Source organism: Nerophis lumbriciformis, linkage group LG13, assembly GCF_033978685.3.
Source record: "Nerophis lumbriciformis linkage group LG13, RoL_Nlum_v2.1, whole genome shotgun sequence".
NCBI classification, from domain to species: domain Eukaryota; kingdom Metazoa; phylum Chordata; class Actinopteri; order Syngnathiformes; family Syngnathidae; genus Nerophis; species Nerophis lumbriciformis.
Window position 1 is genome coordinate 19,176,504 of NC_084560.2, and position 23,764 is coordinate 19,200,267.

At 40.1% G+C, this 23,764-nt stretch overlaps 1 protein-coding gene across 3 annotated transcripts in view; it reads right to left on the bottom strand.

Annotated features, from left to right (window-relative positions):
- Window positions 1-23,764, bottom strand: part of LOC133613775 (protein TANC1-like) — a 256,853-nt gene that overhangs the window by 32,004 nt on the left and 201,085 nt on the right. For all 3 annotated transcript variants that reach the window (XM_061971555.1, XM_061971553.1, XM_061971554.2), the window contains exons 16-18: window positions 20,765-21,001; window positions 19,200-19,385; window positions 17,207-17,285 (exon numbers count right to left, since the gene is read on the bottom strand). In XM_061971555.1, coding sequence (XP_061827539.1) covers window positions 17,207-17,285; window positions 19,200-19,385; window positions 20,765-21,001 — 502 coding nt within the window. The remainder of the gene's footprint in view (window positions 1-17,206; window positions 17,286-19,199; window positions 19,386-20,764; window positions 21,002-23,764) is intronic.

Below are 23,764 nucleotides of genomic sequence, written 5' to 3' on the forward strand. Positions count from 1 at the left end.
TGTTCCAAATAAGTGTTTGATGAGCATTCCTCAACTTTATCAGTATTTATTGCCACCTTTTCCAACTTCTTTGTCACGTGTTGCTGGCATCAAATTCTAAAGTTAATGATTATTTGCAAAAAAAAAAATGTTTATCAGTTTGAATATCAAATATGTTGTCTTTGTAGCATATTCAACTGAATATGGGTTGAAAATGATTTGCAAATCATTGTATTCCGTTTATATTTACATCTAACACAATTTCCCAACTCATATGGAAACGGGGTTTGTATTTTTAGGCCGCGATAGGATATATAGTTTTCTGCAACTTTAACTGGGTTTTGACTGATCTTAACATTATCTCCTAGGAACATAAGCTCGCTTTTGGACCAGTTTATTTTATAACCAGATATTCTACCAAAAGAGTCTACATATTCTAAAAGAAGTGGTAATGCAATTTCTGGCTCAATAAGTGTAACAAGTACATCATCTGCATAAAGTGAGATGAGACTCTCTGATGTGCCCACTGAAAATCCTTTAATATTAGAGTTCATTCTTAAACCGATAGCCAGTGGTTCTAGGGCCAAATTGAAAAGTAAGGGCGAAAGGCAATCGCCCTGTCTCACGCCGCGATGCAATTCAAAACTATCCGATATTACATTATTAGTTATGTCATATGATTTTGGTGCAAAATAAATTATTTTAACCCATTTTATAAAATTTTCTCCCAACCCAAATAATTTGAGAACATGAAATAGATAAGCCCACTCAATTGAATCAAAAGCTTTATGAGCATCCAGAGTCAGGAAGGCTGCCTTTTTGTTTCCTATGCAGTCCGAGTACAACAAGTTCAATAATCTCCGTAAATTGCCAAAAGAAGGTCTGTCATTTAAATATGAACTTTACAGTACAGATAGGAACAACATTTTGTTGCATTAGCTTGTTGTAGTGCAGGATAAAAGAGCAATAATTTGCAGATATAAATAAATAGATTACTGTACAGATAAATATATTGCACTTGATGACCCAACTCCTCTATGAAGCCACGTCACATTAGGTCACTTTGTGCATGTCTATATGTGGGTGTTTATTTATACCATGAAAGGTGGTGGTTACAAGACATCCAGTTTACATGCGCAATAGTGAGCAGTTGTGCCAAGAGTTCCACGCTTAAGCGCGGCACTGAGCACTCGCACATGTAAAGCGGACCGCATTTTAGCTGTCAAACGTGCCCAAGTGTGGTGAGAGCACCCTAAATCACAGGCTTGGAAAGTAAACATGTAAGTGCAACCTTTTTCAGAATCACATTACCACCAAATTTTGCCCCAGGAGCCTGAACTCATCACAGTAAATCACTTGGAAGATTAGGCGCCAATCTCAATCATGCAAATGCACAGTAGATTGCAACTTCTGCCAATTGCACTGTTATTGTCAACGGGTATAACACGTTTTCAGATTCACATCATCCTGATGTAACTAAACATTCCCACAAAGCAGGAGGTGAAATGCGGTGCCTCAAACAATCTCAGCGTTTGCATTCTATGAGCATGCTTTCTGCTATTTAAAGTAGATTGATATGAACAGGAAGAGATTGTTAGACAGCACGAAGAGGTTTGGAAAATAACTAGAGTACAGACAAAATAAAGCTAATGATGTAAATATTTCCTGCTATCTGCAATGGGAAGACAACAAAGATGGTGCTGTGGAAGCAAATGACCTCTCTTTGCAAAATGGTGAAGCATTTTGCATCCTAAGAGTAGAGTTAAACTAAGAAGCAGGCACAGATGTGCAATCCAATCATCCTCTCATCAACAATGGGAGTCATACAGCCCGATTTGCATAGATGCAACGCTCTGCTTCATTTTAAACACACACCAAACAAGTGTCCATTTGAAAAAGTTTTATGACATTCAATACAAAGACTCATTAAAGGGGAACATTATCACCAGACCTATGTAAGCGTCAATATATACCTTGATGTTGCAGAAAAAAGACCATCTATTTTTTTAACTGATTTCCGAACTCTAAATGGGTGAATTTTGGCGAATTAAACGCCTTTCTATTATTCGCTCTCGGAGCGATGACGTCACAACATGACGTCACATCGGGAAGCAATCCGCCATTTTCTCAAACACCGAGTCAAATCAGCTCTGTTATTTTCCGTTTTTTCGACTGTTTTCCGTACCTTGGAGACATCATGCCTCGTCGGTGTGTTGTCGCAGGGTGTAACAACACGAACAGGGACGGCTTCAAGTTGCACCAGTGGCCCAAAGATGCGAAAGTGGCAAGAAATTGGACGTTTGTTCCGCACACTTTACCGACGAAAGCTATGCTACGACAGAGATGGCAAGAATGTGTGGATATCCTGCGACACTCAAAGCAGATGCATTTCCAACGATAAAGTCAAAGAAATCTGCCGCCAGACCCCCATTGAATCTGCCGGAGTGTGTGAGCAATTCAGGGACAAAGGACCTCGGTAGCACGGCAAGCAATGGCGGCAGTTTGTTCCCGCAGACGAGCGAGCTAAACCCCCTGGATGTCTTGGCTCACACCGTCCCTTATGCCACCGAAGATGATCAAGAGAAGAATATCAACCCTAGCTTCCCTGGCCTGCTGACATCAACTCCAAAACTGGACAGATCAGCTTTCAGGAAAAGAGAGCGGATGAGGGTATGTCTACAGAATATATTAATTGATGAAAATTGGGCTGTCTGCACTCTCAAAGTGCATGTTGTTGCCAAATGCATTTCATATGCTGTAAACCTAGTTCATAGTTGTTAGTTTCCTTTAATGCCAAACAAACACATACCAATCGTTGGTTAGAAGGCGATCGCCGAATTCGTCCTCGCTTTCTCCCGTGTCGCTGGCTGTCGTGTCGTTTTCGTCGGTTTCGCTTGCATACGGTTGAAACCGATATGGCTCAATAGCTTCAGTTTCTTCTTCAATTTCGTTTTCGCTACCTGCCTCCACACTACAACCATCCGTTTCAATACATGCGTAATCTGTTGAATCGCTTAAGCCACTGAAATCCGAGTCTGAATCCGAGCTAATGTTGCTATAGCTTGCTGTTCTATGCGCCATGTTTGTTTGTGTTGGCTTCACTATGTGACATCACAGGAAAATGGACGGGTGGTTAAAATCACGCACTTTGAAGCTTTTTTTAGGGATATTGCGTGATGGGTAAAAGTTTGAAAAAAACTTCGAAAAATAAAATAAGCCACTGGGAACTGATTTTTAATGGTTTTAACACTTCTGAAATTGTGATAATGTTCCCCTTTAAATAATCTGCCTTGGCAATATTTCCTTAGTAGTTTGTATCATACAGTTAGCGTCACAAATCTGAGCACTATTATCTTTGTCATGCCCAAATTGATGTAAATTATATCAGTGGTTCTCAAACTTTTTCACCAAGTACCACCTGGCTCTCCACATACCACCATAATGACCAACATTAAAAATATAGTAGCGTTGTAGGCCTAAATATTCATTAAAAACAAGGTCATGGTTTCATTTAACAAGTGTATTTAATATTTTTGGCCACTGTAACATCACACACAGTTTGAACAGTAACACTGTGTTTAAATTTTTCATTAAGAGATTTTTTGGCATACCACTAGATCAGGGGTGTCAAACTCATTTTAGCTCAGGGGCCCGCATGGAGGAAAATCTGTGCACACGCATTAAAACAAAAAAAATAAAGACAACTACATATTTTTTTCTTTGTCTTACTTTGGCCAAAAATAGAACAAACACATTCTGAAAATATTACAATAAACATCTAAAAAAAAAAAACGGTAGTGGTAAAGTTTAGATCCATGAAGGAAAGAAGAGAGTGAATGAATGTTTATAACTGAATACATTTAAATATGCATAAAAATGTGTTTTCTTTTGTATTATTTTTTTCTATGAATTAAGTAACGTTTATGACAACCTTTTTCCAAAACTCATTATAGAATGTGAGATATAACAGGATAATGCATGTACCGTATTTTTCTGACTATAAGTCGCAGTTTTTTTCATAGTTTGGCCGGGGGTGCGACTTATACTCAGGAGCGACTTATGTGTGAAATTATTAACACATTACCGTAAAATATCAAATAATATGATTTAGCTCATTCACGTAAGAGACTAGACGTATAAGATTTCATGGTATTTAGCGATTAGGAGTGACAGATTGTTTGGTAAACGTATAGCATGTTCTATATGTTATAGTTATTTGAATGACTCTTACCATAATATGTTACGTTAACATACCAGGCACATTCTCAGTTGGTTATTTATACCTCATATAACGTACACTTATTCAGCCTGTTGTTCACTATTCTTTATTTATTTTAAATTGCTTTTCAAATGTCTATTCTTGGTGTTGGGTTTTATCAAATAAATTTCCCCAAACAATGCGACTTATACTCCAGTGCGACTTATATATGTTTTTTTTCCTTCTTTATTATGCATTTTCGGCCGATGTGACTTATACTCCGGTGCGACTTATACTCCGAAAAATACGGTATTTAGCATTTGTTTTCAAAAAGGTTACAGAAAAGTGGGACCCCAAAAATTTACTGTGGGACCCCATTTTTATGACTTTTGAAAGTTCTTAGCGCCAACACTGCTGCTGTTTTGCATGCACCAATACTCCATTGGAGTATTGGTGCATGCAAAACAGCAGCAGGCGGCTGTGACCTGCGGGCCACTTCTAATACCAATCAAATATCCTCCCGGAGGCCATAGATCATTCATTTGCGGACTGCATCCGGCCCGCGGGCCTTGACTTTTACACATAGGCACTGGCTGGAACCTGTGTACCACAATTTGAGAATCCCTTCAATAGATTGTACATGCGTACCTCAAGTAATGAATATGTTTCGTATGGATGGCAGTGAATTCAAGTTTCCATAAAGTCTGGCGGGATATTTCCTGCTGAGAACATTGACTGTTACTAGAGTGGAATATAAATCTGCATGGTAAAAAAAAAAAAGAAGGTACTTTTACATCTCTCAGAGGTATCTACTGCGCTTGTAGGCGTCTTCTCAACAGGAGCGTAAAAACAGGCTCATTTCTTCTACCTCACAGTGACCTCCAACCTGTAATAATCCTTCCAATAAGATGTTTCATTACCTACTAGGATAGCACACGGCACTGGACTCTTTTCCTGGAATACAGATGGGCTCTGGCTGTGTTCTAAATGGATGCCTGGTGGCAACAAAGATACCCGAGACTGTGGTCATGACAAAGACCCCGGAGTCACTTTTGTTTCAGCTTAGCGGTGCCACAAACCTGCAATTTCACTTGTTTGGAGCGGATGCCATTTCGTATCCAATGAGTGAACAGAGCCGAGACGTGACTGCGGCAATAAGAGACTTGACCAAGGAGGGATATTTGGGATTCATTTGTCCCGACGCGGTAATAAGGTCTGGAGCCCTTTAGCCATTTAACAGGAAAAGGCAGCTGTTAACTACAGAGTGGACATAACCTGACAAACCTTCTGAACTTTAAAAATACTGTCAAATTTGTCATAAGAGTTTTAAGTTTTTTTTTAGGTTTGTCCATAGTCCATCATCTGCCCTTGTGTACAAACCCCGTTTCCATATGAGTTGGGAAATTGTTAGATGTAAATATAAACGGAATACAATGGTTTGCAAATCATTTTCAACCCATATTGAGTTGAATATGCTACAAAGACAACATATTTGATGTTCGAACTGATAAACATTTTTCTTTTTGCAAATAATCATTAACTTTAGAATTTGATGCCAGCAACACGTGACAAAGAAGTTGGGAAAGGTGGCAATAAATACTGATAAAGTTGAGGAATGCTCACCAAACACTTATTTGGAACATCCCACAGGTGAACAGGCAAATTGGGACCAGGTGGGTGCCATGATTGGGTATAAAAGTAGATTCCATGAAATGCTCAGTCATTCACAAACAAGGATGGGGCGAGGGTCACCACTTTGTCAACAAATGCGTGAGCAAATTGTTGAACAGTTTAAGAAAAACCTTTCTCAACCAGCTATTGCAGGGAATTTAGGGATTTCACCATCTACGGTCCCTAATATCATCAAAGGGTTCAGAGAATCTGGAGAAATCACTGCACGTAAGCAGCTAAGCCTGTGACCTTTGATCCCTCAGGCTGTACTGCATCAACAAGCGACACCAGTGTGATATCACCACATGGGCTCAGGAACACTTCAGAAACCACTGTCAGTAACTACAGTTGGTCGCTGCATCTGTAAGTGCAAGTTAAAACTCTCCTATGCAAGGCGAAAACCGTTTATCAACACCACCCAGAAACGCCGTCGGCTTCACTGGGCCTGAGCTCATCTAAGATGGACTGATACAAAGTGGAAAAGTGTTCTGTGGTCTGACGAGTCCACATTTCAAATTGTTTTTGGAAACTGCGGACGTCGTGTCCTCCGGACCAAAGAGGAAAAGAACCATCCGGATTGTTATAGGCGCATTGTTGAAAAGCCAGCATCTGTGATGGTATGGGGGTGTATTAGTGCCCAAGATGTGGGTAACTTACACATTTGTGAAGGCGCCATTAATGCTGAAAGGTACATACAGGTTTTGGAGCAACATATGTTGCCATCCAAGCAACGTTACCATGGACGCCCCTGCTTATTTCAGCAAGACAATGCCAAGCCACGTGTTACATCAACGTGGCTTCATAGTAAAAGAGTGCGGGTACTAGACTGGCCTGCCTGTAGTCCAGACCTGTCTCCCATTGAAAATGTGCGGCGCATTATGAAGCCTAAAATACCACAACGGAGACCCCCGGACTGTTGAACAACTTAAGCTGTACATCAAGCAAGAATGGGAAAGAATTCCACCTAAGAAGCTTAAAAAATGTGTCTCCTCAGTTCCAAACGTTTACTGAGTGTTGTTAAAAGGAAAGGCCATGTAACACAGTGGTGAATGCCCTTTCCCAACTACTTTGGCACGTGTTGCAGCCATGAAATTCTAAGTTAATTATTATTTGCAAAAAAAAATAAAGTTTATGAGTTTGAACATCAAATGTCTTGTCTTTGTAGTGCATTCAACTGAATATGGGTTGAAAAGGATTTTCAAATCATTGTATTCCGTTTATATTTACATCTAACACAATTTCCCAACTCATATGGAAATGGGGTTTGTACATTGACAAGGGCATACAGACCTGTGCACCGCACATTATCAACACATGAAATCTGCAACAAGAGCACTCTCAATTTTCTTCTGAATCCGAGGGAAGAGAATGTAATAAGAACCAAGATAAGTACAACCTGATAAGATGAGATTTCACAGATATATAAGCGTCTGAACATGTTCGATGGGATTTTCCATTTTAACTTTGAATTGCTGCCAATTGCCCAATTTTGATGGAATATAAAACTTGGTTTGGCATTACAACTCCCGGCTGCGAAATTAAGTAAAACAGAGAGCGGTAATTGTTGATGACAGGTTGAATTTTCATCTATTAGAAGGTTAGATTACAGCAAAGATTCAGCCTTTGCGGGTGCTGTCACAGTTATACACTTCATTTGTTTTAATCAAATTCTAATTAGTTTTTTCCTTTGGTTCAGATCGATTGGTCACATGGGAATGTTATAAACTCTGACCGGCAAATAAACCTGAAACGGTAGCAAACAGATGAAATCGGTGATGTGTGAAGTGTGAAACAGTAAGCCTGACCTCAGAGAACATAATACAGTAGGTTGCTCTCCCCAAAAAAGTATTTCTGGAGTATATTTGGTGACGTTTTTTTTTGCTTACCTCAAACTCTATTTAATCTCTCTGACTGTAGGAACAAGAAATAATTTAATTTTGCCTTTAAAGGGGAACATTATCACAATTTCAGAAGGGTTAAAACCATTAAAAATCAGTTCCCAGTGGCTTATTATATTTTTCGAAGTCTTTTTCAAAATTTTACCCATCACGCAATATCCCTAAAAAAAGCTTAAAAGTGCCTGATTTTAACCATCGTTATAAACACCCATCCATTTTCCTGTGACGTCACATAGTGAAGCCAACACAAACAAACATGGCGGAAAGAACAGCAAGCTATAGCGACAATAGCTAGGATTCAGACTCGGATTTCAGCGGCTTAAGCGATTCAACAGATTACGCATGTATTGAAACGGATGGTTGTAGTGTGGAGGCAGGTAGCGAAAACGAAATTGAAGAAGAAATTGAAGCTATTGAGCCATATCGGTTTGAACCGTATGCAAGCGGATCCGCCGAAAACGACACGACAGCCAGCGACACGGGAGAAAGCGAGGACGAATTCGACGATCGCCTTCTAACCAACGATTGGTATGTGTTTGTTTGGCATTAAAGGAAACTAACAACTATGAACTAGGTTTACAGCATATGAAATACATTTGGCAACAACATGCACTTTGAGAGTGCAGACAGCCCAATTTTCATCAATTAATATATTCTGTTGACATACCCTCTTTTCCTGAAAGCTGATCTGTCCAGTTTTGGAGTTGATGTCAGCAGGCCAGGGAAGCTAGGGTCGATAGGGGGTTTCGCTCGCTCGTCTGCGGGAACAAACTGCCGCCATTGCTTGCCGTGCTACCGAGAACCTTTGTCCCTGAATTGCTCACACACTCCGGCAGATTCAATGGGGGTCTGGCGACAGATTTCTTTGACTTTATCGTTGGAAATGCATCTGCTTTGAGTGTCGCAGGATATCCACACATTCTTGTCATCTCTGTCGTAGCATAGCTTTCATCAGTAAAGTGTGCGGAACAAATGTCCAATTTCTTGCCACTTTCGCATCTTTGGGCCACTGGTGCAACTTGAATCCGTCCCTGTTCGTGTTGTTACACTCTCCGACAACACACCGACGAGGCATGATGTCTCCAAGGTACGGAAAACAGTCGAAAAAACGGAAAATAACAGAGCTGATTTAACTCGGTGTTTGACAAAATGGCGGATTGCTTCCCGATGTGACGCCACGTTGTGACGTCATCGCTCCGAGAGCGAATATTAGAAAGGCGTTTAATTCGCCAAAAGTTCGGAAATCGGTTAAAAAAATATATTGTCTTTTTTCTGCAGCATCAAGGTATATATTGACGCTTACATAGGTCTGGTGATAATGTTCCCCTTTAAACAACTGAAATGAGCTTTGTAGGTGTTGTAGGCGCTTCACACATTGAAAACCACATGTCATCTGTCAGAAAACATCTTCTTGTCACCATGTAAAGGATAGCCATTCAATTGCAAAGTATTTGCTGGTCTATTCTAGCCTCATGCTTGTTTCTTCATCTAATTATTAATGTTATCAACAATGGCCCATGTTTGCTTTACGTTGTTGTTTATTACTGCTGTTTTACTCAGTATTTCCTCTGCAAACCTTCCTGAGTATTCTCATTCCAGATCATTGTATCCTCAGGGCATACAATCTGAACAGTCCAGTTGTGATTGATTCAACCGCCTGAAAATATGCAAACCATCCTGTTTACATTCTTACGTGTTTAAAGAAAGCATTGTCAGCATTAGACCTGCTGAGAGAGTCATGAAACCCAAATATTTAAAATTTATTTTTGTGAGAGCTATACTGTGGCAAGCTGTACGTGCCATCGTCTTTTACGAAGGGTTTTATCCACATAAACTATCTAGCTGAATCTTTGATTGAAAGGCGGGGCATTTTCTTTTTGACCTCATAACACATGTAGCTAAGATTGGCTGATATAAACACATTGTTGTCTAAGCAACTAGGATATCATATGACCTTTCTGTTCCTCTGCATTTCTCTTCTGTTTTCCATCAGTTTGAGCCGGTGTCCTTTTCTTTTTTAAGTGACACAGTTAGTCATATGAAGCCCTCTGGTTCTCCTGCAGATGCCCTCCCACCTCGCCTGTTTAAGGAGGTACTTGCTACTATTGGATCAAGTGTCCTTAACATTATCAATAGTAGCCTCTCTTCTGGAATAGTTCCAGTAGAGTTTAAACATGCAGTGGTACGACCTCTACTTAAAAAACCAAGCCTTGACCCCTCTCTCCTCTCTAACCTCAGACCTATCTCTAATCTTCCATACATTTCCAAAATATTAGAGAAGGTTGTCTACAGTCAGTTGTTGCCCTTCTTAGAGGATAATGGTATCACTGAGCTGTTCCAGTCCGGTTTTAAAGCCCTTCACAGCACAGAGTCAGCACTTCTAAAAGTTTTTAACGATATCCTCCTGTCAACTGATTCTGGTAAATATGTTGTCCTGGTGCTTTTAGATCTGTCTGCTGCGTTCGACCCTGTCGACCACGCCACCTTAATCACTCGTCTTGAGAACTGTGTGGGCATTAAGGGCGCCGCCCTCAACTGGTTCCGGTCGTACCTATTTGACAGGAGTTTTTGTGTAAAAGTAGACAGTTTTATGTCTTCCACAGCTCCTTTACCACATGGGGTCCCCCAGGGCTCAATCCTTGCCCCAATCTTATTTGCGCTTTACCTTCTCCCCCTTGGTTCTATTTTTAGGAAGTACAGTATTGCATTTCATTTTTATGCCGATGATTGCCAGATTTATTTTCTCATTGCACAAAATAACACGGTTCAACGTCTTATTGACTGCCTGCACGACATCAAAGTCTGGCTTTCAGCTAACTTCCTGAGCCTAAATGAAGACAAAACAGAAGTTATGTTGTTCGGTCCAAGTCGCTCTCCCTCCCCCAACATTGACTTCGGCACTCTGACCCCATATCTCAGCGACTGTGTCACAAACCTGGGGGTAAAGTTCGACAATCAAATCAGCAGCGTCGTTCAAAAAAGCTTTTATCAATTAAGCCAAATAGCGAAAGTGAAACCGCTTCTATCAGGACATGATCTCAAGAAATTAATCCACGCCTTTATCTCGACTCGTCTTGACTACTGCAATGCCCTGTATGTAGGCATTAGCCAGGCCTCCCTCGCCCGCCTGCAGCTCGTGCAGAACTCTGCTGCTCGTCTGCTAACACAGACCCGCAGACGTGAGCACATCACCCCTATATTAGCGTCCCTTCACTGGCTCCCTGTGCGTTATCGAATCAATTTTGAACTCCTTTTATTTGTTTTTAAATGTCTAAACAACCTCGCGCCAACCTATCTCTCCGACCTCCTTCAGCCTTACTGCCCCACCCGATCCTTAAGATCAGCTGCTGTTGACGGTCCCTGACACAAGGCTGAAGCTTAGAGGTGACAGAGCTTTCGCCGTTGCTGCTCCCAAGCTCTGGAACGACCTACCTTGTTAGACAAGCCTCCTCTCTTCCTCTTTTTAAATCTCTCTTAAAAACATACTTTTATTCCATGGCTTTTAACACTGAGTGATATCCATCCTGCAACGGCGCCCCATAATACACCTGCTGTGAACCTGTTTTTATTTATTCTATTTTATTTATTTATTTTTTATCGTGTTCTGTTTGTGTTGTGTTGTGTTTGCTCGGTACTCGTATTATCTTTTAACCTGCCCATTGTACAGCACTTTGGCTACCCCTGTGGTACATTTTAAATGTGCTTTATAAATAAAGTGGATTTGATTTGATTTGATTTGATATTCAAGTGTGTACATTGAACCTATAAACTGTGCTCTCTTAGAGCTGAGTGATCGAATATTAGACAGAGGTGTGAACAGAACAGAGTAAGACGCCACCACGCCCGGCAGAAATGATAAACAATATTAATAGATTTTAATTTGTGGCACACTTTTCATTTAAATATATCTTAAAGTGCGACAGTACAATCCAATATTTACAACCATAAAAGCTAAGACATTAAAACAGTTAAACCAGTGATTCTTAACCTTGTTGGAGGTACCGAACCCCACAAGTTTCATATGCGCATTCACCGAACCCTTCTTTAGTGAGAAATATATTTTTTTTAAATTTCAAATTCAAGACAAAATTATATATATATATATATTTTATATAATTATATATATATATTTTTGGTAACACTTTAGTATGGGAAACATATTCTAAGTAACAAAGACTTAATTTAGAGTTATTTGGACACTAGGGGAACATATTCTAAGTAATAAAGACTTAATTTAGAGTTATTTGGTTAGGGTTAGGGTCAGAGGGTTAGGGTTATAATAAGGCCATGTCGAATAAGGCATTAATAAGTACTTAATAATGACTAGTTAAGAGCCAATATGTTACTAATTTGCATGTTAATAAGCAACTAATTAATGGTGAATATGTTCCCCATACTAAAGTGTTACCATGTTTTTTTACTGGTGCATAAAATTAACCGTGCATGAACATCACCTTGTTCAAAGAACAAAACCAACACAGTGCATAAACTCACAACAAATTACACACCTGCAAACCAGTCAGCTGTTGCCGTATCCGTAATACGCCAATAGGGAGAAGTTTGTATTTACACGATGAGTCGGGTGTGTTTTGACCTCCGCCGAAACCCTGAGGCCGACTCACCGAACCCCTAGGGTTCGATCGAACCCAGGTTGAGAACCACTGAGTTAAACACTAAGTGTGAAGTATAAGAAACACAAAACCTTGTAAATAGTGTGCTTTCCAACAGTGGGTCCATTTAATTTAGTTCAGTGGTTCTTAACCTTGTTGGAGGTACCGAACCCCACCAGTTTCATATGCGCATTCACCGAACCCTTTTTTAGTGAAAAATAAAATGTTTTTTTTTCTTCTTTCAAATCCAATACAAATTTATGTGGTTTTTTTTACTGGTGCAGAAAATGAACCGTGCATGAACATCACCTTGCTTAAAGAACAAAACCAAGACAGAGCATGAACTCAGAACAAATTACACACCTGCAAATCAGTGTGACTTCTGCTGTTGCCTTTGAGAGACCAGTTAAGATATGCGTGGCTTCACCTTGGCAAGTGCCACTCTCATGTAATTTTCACAGCAAGGTCTGTTCCTTTTCTTCGTTTTTATGTCCAGCACCCTCGAAAAGGATTGCTCGCAAAGACTGGGGGTATCCATAAATCGCCGACAGGGAGAAGTTTTTATTTACACGATGAGTCGGATGTGTCTTGACCTCCGCCGAACCTCTGAGGCCGACTCACCGAACCTCTAGGGCATGGGTGTCAAACTCTGGCACGCGGGCTAAATTTGGCCCGCCGTGTAATTTCACTTGGCCCTTGAGGCGATATCAAATTAACACTAGAGCTGGCCCGCCGATTATATTCAGCGGCGGTGCCGCGGTAACATCGCATTCACCGCTAATTCTCATACCTGCCAACCCTCCTGGGAGACTCTCAAATTTCAGTGCCCCTCCCAAAAATCGTCACGTCCGCTTTTCACCCAGTCCAGCGAATGCTGGCCCAGTCACATAATATGTGCGGCTTCAGCACGCACACACACGTGAATGCATTGCATACTTGGCCAACAGCGATACAGGTTACACTGAGGGTGCCCGTATAAATAACTTTAACACTGTTAGAAATATACGCCACACTGTGAATCCACACCAAACAAGAATGACAAACACATTTCGGGAGAACATCCACACCGTAACACAACATAAACACAACAAAACAAATACCCAGAATCCCATGCAGCCCTAACTCTTCCGGGCATATTTCTAACAGAGTTAAAGTTATTTACACGGGCACCGTCAGTGTAACCTGTATCGCTGTTGGCCAATTATGCATTGCATTTACGTGTGTGTGCGTGCTGAAGTCGCACATATTTTGTAATGGGGCCGGCATGTTGTTGGAATGGATGAAAAGCAGACGTGACGACAGCTCGTGGAGGACGATAAACGCAGTGCCTTTAAAGCACGCCCCCAAGATTGTGGTCCGGGTTGACTACGAGATATAATGACTGATGAACAATTTCGTTCGATAATGAAAGATGCCTCAGCTCAAAGCCTGAGCCCCGACATTAATGAACTAGCATCCAAGAAAAGATGGCAGGTATCTGGCTTGGGCACATCAGATTAGATCAGTGTGTTGCAAACTGAGCAGTTTAAAGTCCTGAATGGTTGGTTTATTCATTGTTATTTTATTTTCTAATTTATTAGCCTGTGGAAAAATGTAATGTTGATATTTACTTCAGAAGGCTGCAAATAGAAAAGAGGCATTACATTTTTATTTCAATTGTATTTGATATGCCATTGATATTTTTTAATTATTATTATTATTATTTGAAACTCGATTTTGCATGTCACTATAAAGTTATATAAGCCTTGCTTGTTCAATATTCAATGCAAAACTTGTTTGGGTCCCTATGAAAAGGTTAATTTGTTCAACCTTGGCCCGCGGCTTTGTTCAGTTTTAAATTTTGGCCCACTCTGTATTTGAGTTTGACACCCTTGCCCGAGGGTTCGATCGAACCCAGGTTAAGAACCACTGATTTAGTTATTTAAAAAATAACAATCAAAATATTTTAGTGTAGGTAAATTTTAAAGAACACATTCAACAATTCTGTAATAATATTGATAACCGTGATAATTTTGGTCACAATAAAAATAAAAATTACATAAATTGAAATATCATATCTTTATGTCCCTACACAGAACCAACTTTACTTAACCAGGGTGATGTGAACACAAAGTGTTGCAAGTTTACGATTGCAGTATGATCGCCTTACTTAGCGAGGACATTTGTAAATGATAATGTCGTCAATGTCATACATTTAACAAAACTAAAGGAGATGTTTGGCCCATTGTAAATGAGAAATAGTAAGTAATAATAAATCATTTCACAAAACATTTTTACAGCTAAGATCCGTTGTATACAGCTGGGCTACAATAATCGTGGCATAAAGTACAGTAAGTAAGGCAAAAGGAAAACATTTTCCCAAAAACAATTTAAGATGCCTAGTCTTGTAACTAGTATGTCATCTTGAGCCACCTAAATCTAACTACCGTGTGGAAGAGATGGTCTCAATGTAGGATTGTAGTCAGCTGGAGGCGTGTCTTAATGAAATTAAACAATGGATGTCCGCTAACTTCTTGCAACTCAACGCCAAGAAAACCGAAATGCTGATTATCGGTCTTGCTAGACACCGACATTTATTTAATAATACCACCTTAACATTTGACAACCAAACAATTACAGAAGGCGACTCGGTAAAGAATCTCGTTATTATCTTCGACCCAACTCTCTCGTTTGAGTCACACATTAAGAGTGTTACTAAAACGGCCTTCTTTCATCTCCGTAATATCGCTAAAATTCGTTTCATTTTGTCCACTAGCGACGCTGAGATCATTATTCATGCGTTCGTTACGTCTCGTCTCCTGTAACGTATTATTTTCGGGTCTCCCTATGTCTAGCATTAAAAGATTACAGTTGGTACAAGATATGGCTGCTAGACTTTTGACAAGAAGAAGAAAGTTTGATCATGTTACGCCTATACTGGCTCACCTGCACTGGCTTCCTGTGCACTTAAGATGTGACTCTAAGGTTTTACTACTTACGTATAAAATACTACACGGTCTAGCTCCAGCCTATCTTGCTGATTGTATTGTACCATATGTCCCGGCAAGAAATCTGCGTTCAAAGAACTCTGGCTTATTAGTGATTCCCAGAGCCCAAAAAAAGTCTGCGGGTTATAGAGCGTTTTCTATTGCGGCTCCAGTACTATGGAATGCCCTCCCGGTAACAGTTAGAGATGCTACCTCAGTAGAAGCATTTAAGTCCCATCTTAAAACTCATTTGTATACTCTAGCCTTTAAATAGCCCCCCTTTTTTAGACCAGTTGATCTGCCGTTTCTTTTCCTTTCTCCTCTGCTCCCCTCTTCCTTGTGGAGGTGGGGGGGGCACAGGTCCGGTGGCCATGGATGAAGTGCTGGCTGTCCAGAGTCGGGACCCGGGGTGGACCGCTCGCCTGTGTATCGGTTGGGAACATCTCTGCGCTGCTGACCCGTCTCCGCTCGGGATGGTTTCCTGCTGACCCCACTATGGACTGGACTCTTACTATTATGTTGGATCCACTATGGACTGGACTCTCACAATATTATGTCAGACCCACTCGACATCCATTGCATTCGGTCTCCCCTAGAGGGGGGGGGGGTTACCCACATATGCGGTCCTCTCCAAGGTTTCTCATAGTCATTCACATCGACGTCCCACTGGGGTGAGTTTTTCCTTGCCCTTATGTGGGCTCTGTACCGAGGATGTCGTTGTGGCTTGTGCAGCCCTTTGAGACACTTGTGATTTAGGGCTATATAAATAAACATTGATTGATTGATTGATTGAATGTCAGAGGTGACTGTTATATTCCTCTGCGCAGGAGCACTTTCAGTAAGTGGGCCTGGTCAGTAAGGAGCGCAAATGTGTGGAACTCAGAACCTGAGGAGGTTAAACTGGTCACAACTTACAAGGCCTTCACAAAAAAATGGAAAATGTGGCTTATCAACGCCTACAGCTGCCAGCACTAAAAGATGAGCATGTTTTGATGCTAAGATAAATGTTATGTTGCGATGTTGTATTTTATTTTTTATTATATTGTATACGGTATGTATTGTGTGCTTTTATTCTTTTTCTCTCTCTTTCTTTTCTTTTTCTTTTAAATTGTAATTTTTTGCTGTTGTTGTTTTTGTCTCTCTGTCTAATCCCCCTCTTGTCCCCACAATTTCCCCCTCGGTCTTCCTTTTTTTCTCTTTCCATCCCCTCCTGCTCCGGCCCGGCTGCACCAAATGATAATATAAATACATTTAATAAAGTCAAATACAAATAAGGCAACAAGAGAAGTATCCTACACTTCTCTTTTGTAAAGTAAATCTGAACAGTTGATATGGGCATCTACATCAACTATATGATTTGCCTGAGAAGCTGGACAGGACAAAAAAAATAAAAAAAATAAAAATTAAAATTAAAATTAAAAATTTTAATTTTACTGCCTTTTTTACATCATGGCCAGGGGACTACAGATGAAAACTAGCCTTCTGGCTAATTCTGTTTTTTTTTAAACCATGTGTCGTCATGTGTTTTCATGAAATTGCATTGTCCCCTTTTGAAATAAACTAATCTAATCCAATGCTTGAAAATGTCCAAACTGATGTAAGCCTCCAAACAAACAGCACAGAGACGACAGCGCAGCAGTAATCCGGTGGTATACTGGAGAATCATTCCCGAGAGGAAATGCTGTGTTTACCGTCCTCTAAGTAGAAACCCACATGACCACAACAGCAAATGCTTTTACCAGAGAGAACGGCAAACAAGATCTCGCAGACGCTGTAAAAATGTGCACACATTTTGGTGTAGACCTTTCACTTGCAAGAGGATGATAAAACACTGGCTTGTCATAAGATGAAGCATGCAATGCAAAAAGATGGACGCAAACATACCTGTCTCTCCCCACAGAGTGTCGTGGCTATCAATTTGCACAGCGTACTCATTATTCACTGCCAACAATCCCCTTACAACCTGCCAGGAAGAAACTTTGATTAATGGCATAGCCTTCCTGCATAAGGGATCAAATAAAACACCAGGGCAGTATGCTAATTTGTCTGTAAAAATAATGGGGGCATGGGAAGAACATGGTGGCCTGACAGATTACCATTAGGACAATTATTCAACCACTCTCCTGCAGGGGTGCTGAGGGGGCAGACACATCGGGGGGGTCACAGCCACACTTGTGTAAGTGATTTCCAGCTAACAAGCAACTTTTTCAATCATCCATCCATTTTCTACCGCTTGTCCCTTTTGGGGTGGCGGGGGGGGGGGGGGGAGGGGTGCTGGAGCCTATCTCAGCTGCATTCGGGCGGAAGGCGGGGTACATGTTGAAAGAGCCATATTAGACCAAAAATACAAAAACAAATCTGTCTGGAGCCGCAAAAAAAATTAAAAGCCATATTACATACAGATAGCGTGTCATGAGATATAAATTGAATTAAGAGGACTTAAAGGAAACTAAATGACCTCAAATATAGCTACAAATGAGGCATAATGATGCAATATGTACATATAGCTAGCCTAAATAGCATGTTAGCATCAATTAGCTTGCAGTCATGCTCTGACCAAATATGCCCGATTAGCACTCCACACAAGTCAATGACATCAACAAAACTCACCTCTATGTATCCATGCACAACGTTAAAAGTTTGGTGGACAAAATGAGACAGAAAAAGAAGTGGCATAAAACACGTCCTAGAAAGTTATACATGTAAACAAACTACGGTGAGTTCAAGGACCGCCAAAATTAGTGGGACAAAACGGCGCTCGCCAAATACTCGAATCAGTGAAGCATGTTTAATACAAACAGTGTGCTTTATAACAATTGGGGAGGTTTGTGTCATGTTTGTCCTCCTTCAGAAACCATATTAACACAAAAAATGTATTTTTTTCCCCTCATCTTTTTTCATACATTTTCGAAAAAGCTCCAGAGAGCCACTAGGGCGGCGCTAAAGAGCCGCATGTGGCTCCAGAGCCGCGGGTTGCCGACCCCCGGCCTAGACAGACAACATTCACACTCACATTCACACACTATGGCCAATTTAGTGTTGCCAATCAACCTATCCCCAGGTGCATGTGTTTTGGAGGTGGGAGGGGCCTATCCCCAGGTGCATGTTTTTGGTGGTGGGAGGAAGCCGGAGTACCCGGAGGGAACCCACGCAGTCACGGGGCGAACATGCAAACTCCACACAGAAAGATCCCGAGCCCGGGTTTGAACCCAGGACTACTCAGGACCTTCGTATTGTGAGGCACATGCACTAACCCCTCTTCCACCATGCTAAACAAAATATATCATAGAATCAAACAAGCACACAATCCCTTAAACGGGACCTATGATGGAAAACCAACTTTTCTTACCTATTGGTATTTTGTGTATTTTTGAACTTCATTAATCCCAAAAGTTTGAAATCAAACTGTGGCGGCATTGCGGAGATATTTTTAAAACAATCTTGCCTTCCTCCATACAAGCCTATAGAATTTGTTCTGTCCTGTATAGTTTTCCGAACTGCGACATCTGCGGATATCTCTATATAGGGCAGGGGTCAGCAACCCAAAATGTTGAAAGACAAAAATTAAAAAAAAAATCTGTCTGGAGCCTCAAAAAATTAAAAGCCTTATATAAATGTTATAATGAAGGCAACACATGATGTAAGTGTCTATATTAGCTATAATAACGTACTATCAAATCTTTGTTGACCGAAATGTTGTATTTACTTGTAAGGCAAAGCAACACCAAAAAAAACTTCTCCAGGAATAATATGTGCTCAGATTTGATCTTTAGTGCACTCTGTTGATGGGATGATCATGTTTAGAGATGTTCCTCGTATGTGTTGCAGGTGGACTAGACGGGTGCATTATATATGTGCACATGCATTATAAGCAGACCTGAGTGTGCCCCATGCTGGCCGCTGCTATCAAAGCCTGCTGCAGGGCTTTGCTCTTCAAAGCGCAATCCTCCTGCTGCCCCTCAGCGCTCCATTCCATCTCGAGCAGGTACTGGATAATCTCGGGATGTCCTCGGAGAGCAGCGTGCACAAGGGCACACTGGCCACTTTTATCCACATGGTCAACCTAGCAAACACAAAAGGTTTGTTAACGGCGTGCCAAGTTGTTTTTTTTTTTTACATGTGCGAGGCTATTGTTGCACATTGGCCACAAGCTCACGACGGTAGGGTATTCCTGCACTTATCTAATGGCAAAATATAAGAGTTATATCTAGAGATGTCCGATAATATCGGCCGATAAATGCTTTAAAATGTAATATCGGAAATTATCCGTATCGGTTTCAAAAAGTAAAATTTATGACTTTTTAAAACGCCGCTGTATGGAGTGGTACACGGACGTAGGGAGAAGTACAGAGCAGTTGCGTCTCCCAGTCATACTTGCCAACCCTCCCGATTTTCCCAGGAGACTCCCAAATTTCAGTGCTCCTCCCGAAAATTTCCCGGGGCAAACCATTCTCCCGAAATTCTCCCGATTTCCACCCAGACAACAATATTGGGGGCGTGCCTTAAAGGCACTGCCTTTGCTTGCCGGCCCAGTCACATAATATCTACGGCTTTTCACAAACACAATTGAATGCAATTGCATACTTGGTCAACAGCCATACAGGTCACAATGAGGGTGGCCGTATAAACAACTTTAACACTGTTACAAATATGCGCCACACTGTGAACCCACACCAAACAAGAATGACAAACACATTTCGGGAGAACATCCGCACCGTAACACAACATAAACACAACAGAACAAATACCCAGAACCCCTTGCCGCACTAACTCTTCCGGGACGCTACAATATACACCCCCGCCCACCTCAACCTCCTCATGCTCTCTCAGGGAGAGCATGTTCCAGATTCCAAGCTGCTGTTTTGAGGCATGTTAAAAAAAATAATGCACTTTGTGACTTCAATAATAAATATGGCAGTGCCATGTTGGCATTTTTTTCCATAACTTGAGTAGATTTATTTTGGAAAACCTTGTTACATTGTTTAATGCATCCAGCGGGGCATGACAACAAAATTAGGCATAATAATCTGTTAAATCCACGACTGTATATATCGGTATCGGTTCATATCGGAATCGGTAATTAAGAGTTGGACAATATCGGAATATCGGATATCGGCAAAAAAGCCATTATCGGACATCTCTAGTTGTATCAAATTGATTCGCAATACTGTTGTACTCCAGTCCTGCAGCGGGTGGTAATGAGCCAAATGCCACACACAACAGTGCAAACTTAGGTTTCTGCCTTGAATCACTTGGGCCTAATGCAGAAAATAATGACGAAAAGTGATCCCTCAATCTGTACATTAATCTAAAACTCAGTTTTAATTAATTGACACTGTCGAACAGGTACAAATTTACCAATATTTGTATTATTGTGGTTGTAGTTTGCAGTACCATCGACCTGCCCTGCACCTACTGAGAGTTGCATCCAAATTTGTTCACCTTGGCCCCCCGCTTGCACAGCATCGTGACGAGTCCCAGGTGTCCCGCAGCCGCCGAATAACACAGAGGGTTCATGCCGTTTTCGGACACCACCTCAACACTGGCGCCAAACTCCATCAGCAAGGATGTGATCTCCTGGTGGCCGAGGTGACACTGCACGCAAACCACTGGTGCGTTGTTCAGCACCTCGGTACGGTAATTGACGTTGGCTCCACCCAGCATAAGCAGACGGCTCACCTGGTTAAGATATGCAGACAGCAACAGGTAAAAAGAAAGATGGGTATGAGGTAACAAAAACGCTGAAAGTCAGCATGAATACGTTGGACGACAATTGAAAATAAACCATATAAAAAACATATATAAAACCAAATAAACCATTGGGCCTCCTCACACTCGCTTGCTGGCCTAACTCACTCACTCACTCTATTCTATTATATGTATAATCTATTCTTATTTACCTATGCCATTTATAATCTACTATGTGTCCTAGTATATGTAAATCTCTACTGCTCGCTAGTGTTACCATATCTGAGTTATTGTGCAGAAATATGGGGAAATAACTACAAATGTGCGCTAAATTCGTTAACCGTGTTACAAAAAAGATCAATTAGACTGATACATAATGTTGGATATAGAGAACATACAAACCCTTTATTTATTGAGTCAAAAATATTAAAGTTCGGTGATTTTTTTTAAATTTTTTTTATTAAATCAACATAGAAGAAAACACACGATACACTTTCAACCAGTGCATCAACCCCCCCAAAAAAACCCTCCCTCCCCATTCACACTCATACACACCCACTCACACAAAAGGGGTTGTTTCTTTCTGCTACCAATATTCTGGTTCCCACAACATAGACAACACTTCTGCAAGGGACACAGTCCGTGAAGCACACCTGATTGTTTGTGCTGCTGGTCCACTAACATTTTCATTTAATTACCATTTTTTCTTTTTTTTAATGTAATTATTTTTATATTGTTTTACTTTCTCTTTTATCCAAGAAAAGATTTATTTATCTTATCTAAAAAGAAAGAATAAAAAAATAAAAAAATAAAATAAAATAAAATTAAAAAAAGGACCTTATCTTCACCAGACCTGGTTGTAAATGAAATTAACTTCGTTTAAAGGTTTTTTTTAAAAACCAGGTCCAGTCCAGATAATGTCCAAGTCGGGTTCAGCAACACACACCTTCATTCATGTACACTGAAATAAAAAAATAAAAAAATAAAAAAATAAAAAATAGAAAGATTTCGGTGATTTGGTAAAATTGCAAACAGCTAAAATGATGTACAAAGCAAACTATAACCTGCTACCAAAGAATGTACAACAATTCTTCTCAACTAAAGAGGAGAAATATAACCTTAGAGGAAAATCTAATTTAGAACATTTGTACGCACGTACAACACTTAAGACCTTCAATATATCAGTATGTGGAATTAAATTATGGAATGGATTAAGTAAAGAAGTTAAACATTGTACTGATATGATCCAGTTTCAAATTAATAGTGCTTACAAAGTACAAAGAAGAATTATGAGAAATACTTTCAACCTATTGAAAATAAGATATTCTTCATCTCAGTATGTTAATAATGACTGACTTAATTATATATTACAAAACTGTTGTATTACTCATTCACGGATGTCATTTTACTATAAAAAAGTCAGCTTTGCTTCTTCCTACTCCTTTTCGGACATGATGTAAAGTGAAATGATATGAAATTGTGCGATGTATTATGCTGTAAGTGTGTTCATGTTCCAAATAAACTAAAGAAAGAAAAAGAAAATAAATCATTATGTACATACTATTATTATTGGGCAAAATCTTGCACCAATTTCATGTGTCCTGGTATATTCTTGAACAGTTCTAATCCAAAAGTTAGTTTTTCTTTTCAAACGGCATGTTACATGTTAATATGGTGGTGTCAATTTATTTTAATGGGTGGCGCTGTTTTCAGATTCCAGTGTTTTAAGTTACGTGCTCAGCTGTGGAACCAATTGAGCTTGTAAGTCCAGGTAACACTGCAGTAATATTTATTTAAGAAGTCTCTGATTGACTGGAAAGGTTAACTAAAAATGAAAACGATGAGAATAAGGTTGACAGATGTCCAGTTTCACATCAACACATGATAGAACATGTTTTCGTGCACCTTCAACCACCGCAAAAAATATTCAATCTCATCTTCAATACGTTTCTGTCCTGTGTCATTGGCATTGCTGTGGACTTTATGGTGATCCATCTTCTTCAGCAGCAAATTTGACATTTAAGCACCTTTAGCTACTTTCATGGTTACAAAGTTATTTGTCAAGCAGTCAGCACATCTCAGCATGTAATATGTTTGAGCACTATTTCTATAAGCAAAGTAAAATGTTGCCTCAGTCTGACTACAAGCTTCTTCTGAAAGTAAAGGTTGTATAAGGCTGGAGCACAAATCAAGATAGATGTTTTTCTTCTGCAGGATGAAGAAAATCAATAAAGAATGAGGCAGAAAAACCAAACAAGTACTCGCCAACAGAATATGAAATAGTGTTAATTTTTTTGCTTCTGAATAGATTTCCAAAGATTAACTGTACCAGAGGAAAGAACAAGGTCACTATGTAAATATTCCACTGAGAGTTATGTTACACTTGTGCATAATAACTCACAAATATTTATTCAGGATGACAAAACCGATGGGACCATAAAGTCAAAACGCTAATACTGGTAGCAACAAAAAAAAAAGAAAGAATGACGGTTGTTATGTGGCATCAAGCCAGAAGGCATCAATCAGCGATAAGGGCCTTTCTTGGAGAGGATAATGTCTCCTCGCAATACAAACAAAACAAAAAAAAGTACACAGCTGAATTGATTTGAAATGTTAAAGGGGAACATTATCACCAGACCTATGTAAGCGTCAATATATACCTTGATGTTGCAGAAAAAAGACCATCTATTTTTTTAACCAATTTCCGAACTCTAAATGGGTGAATTTTGGCGAATTAAACGCCTTTCTATAATT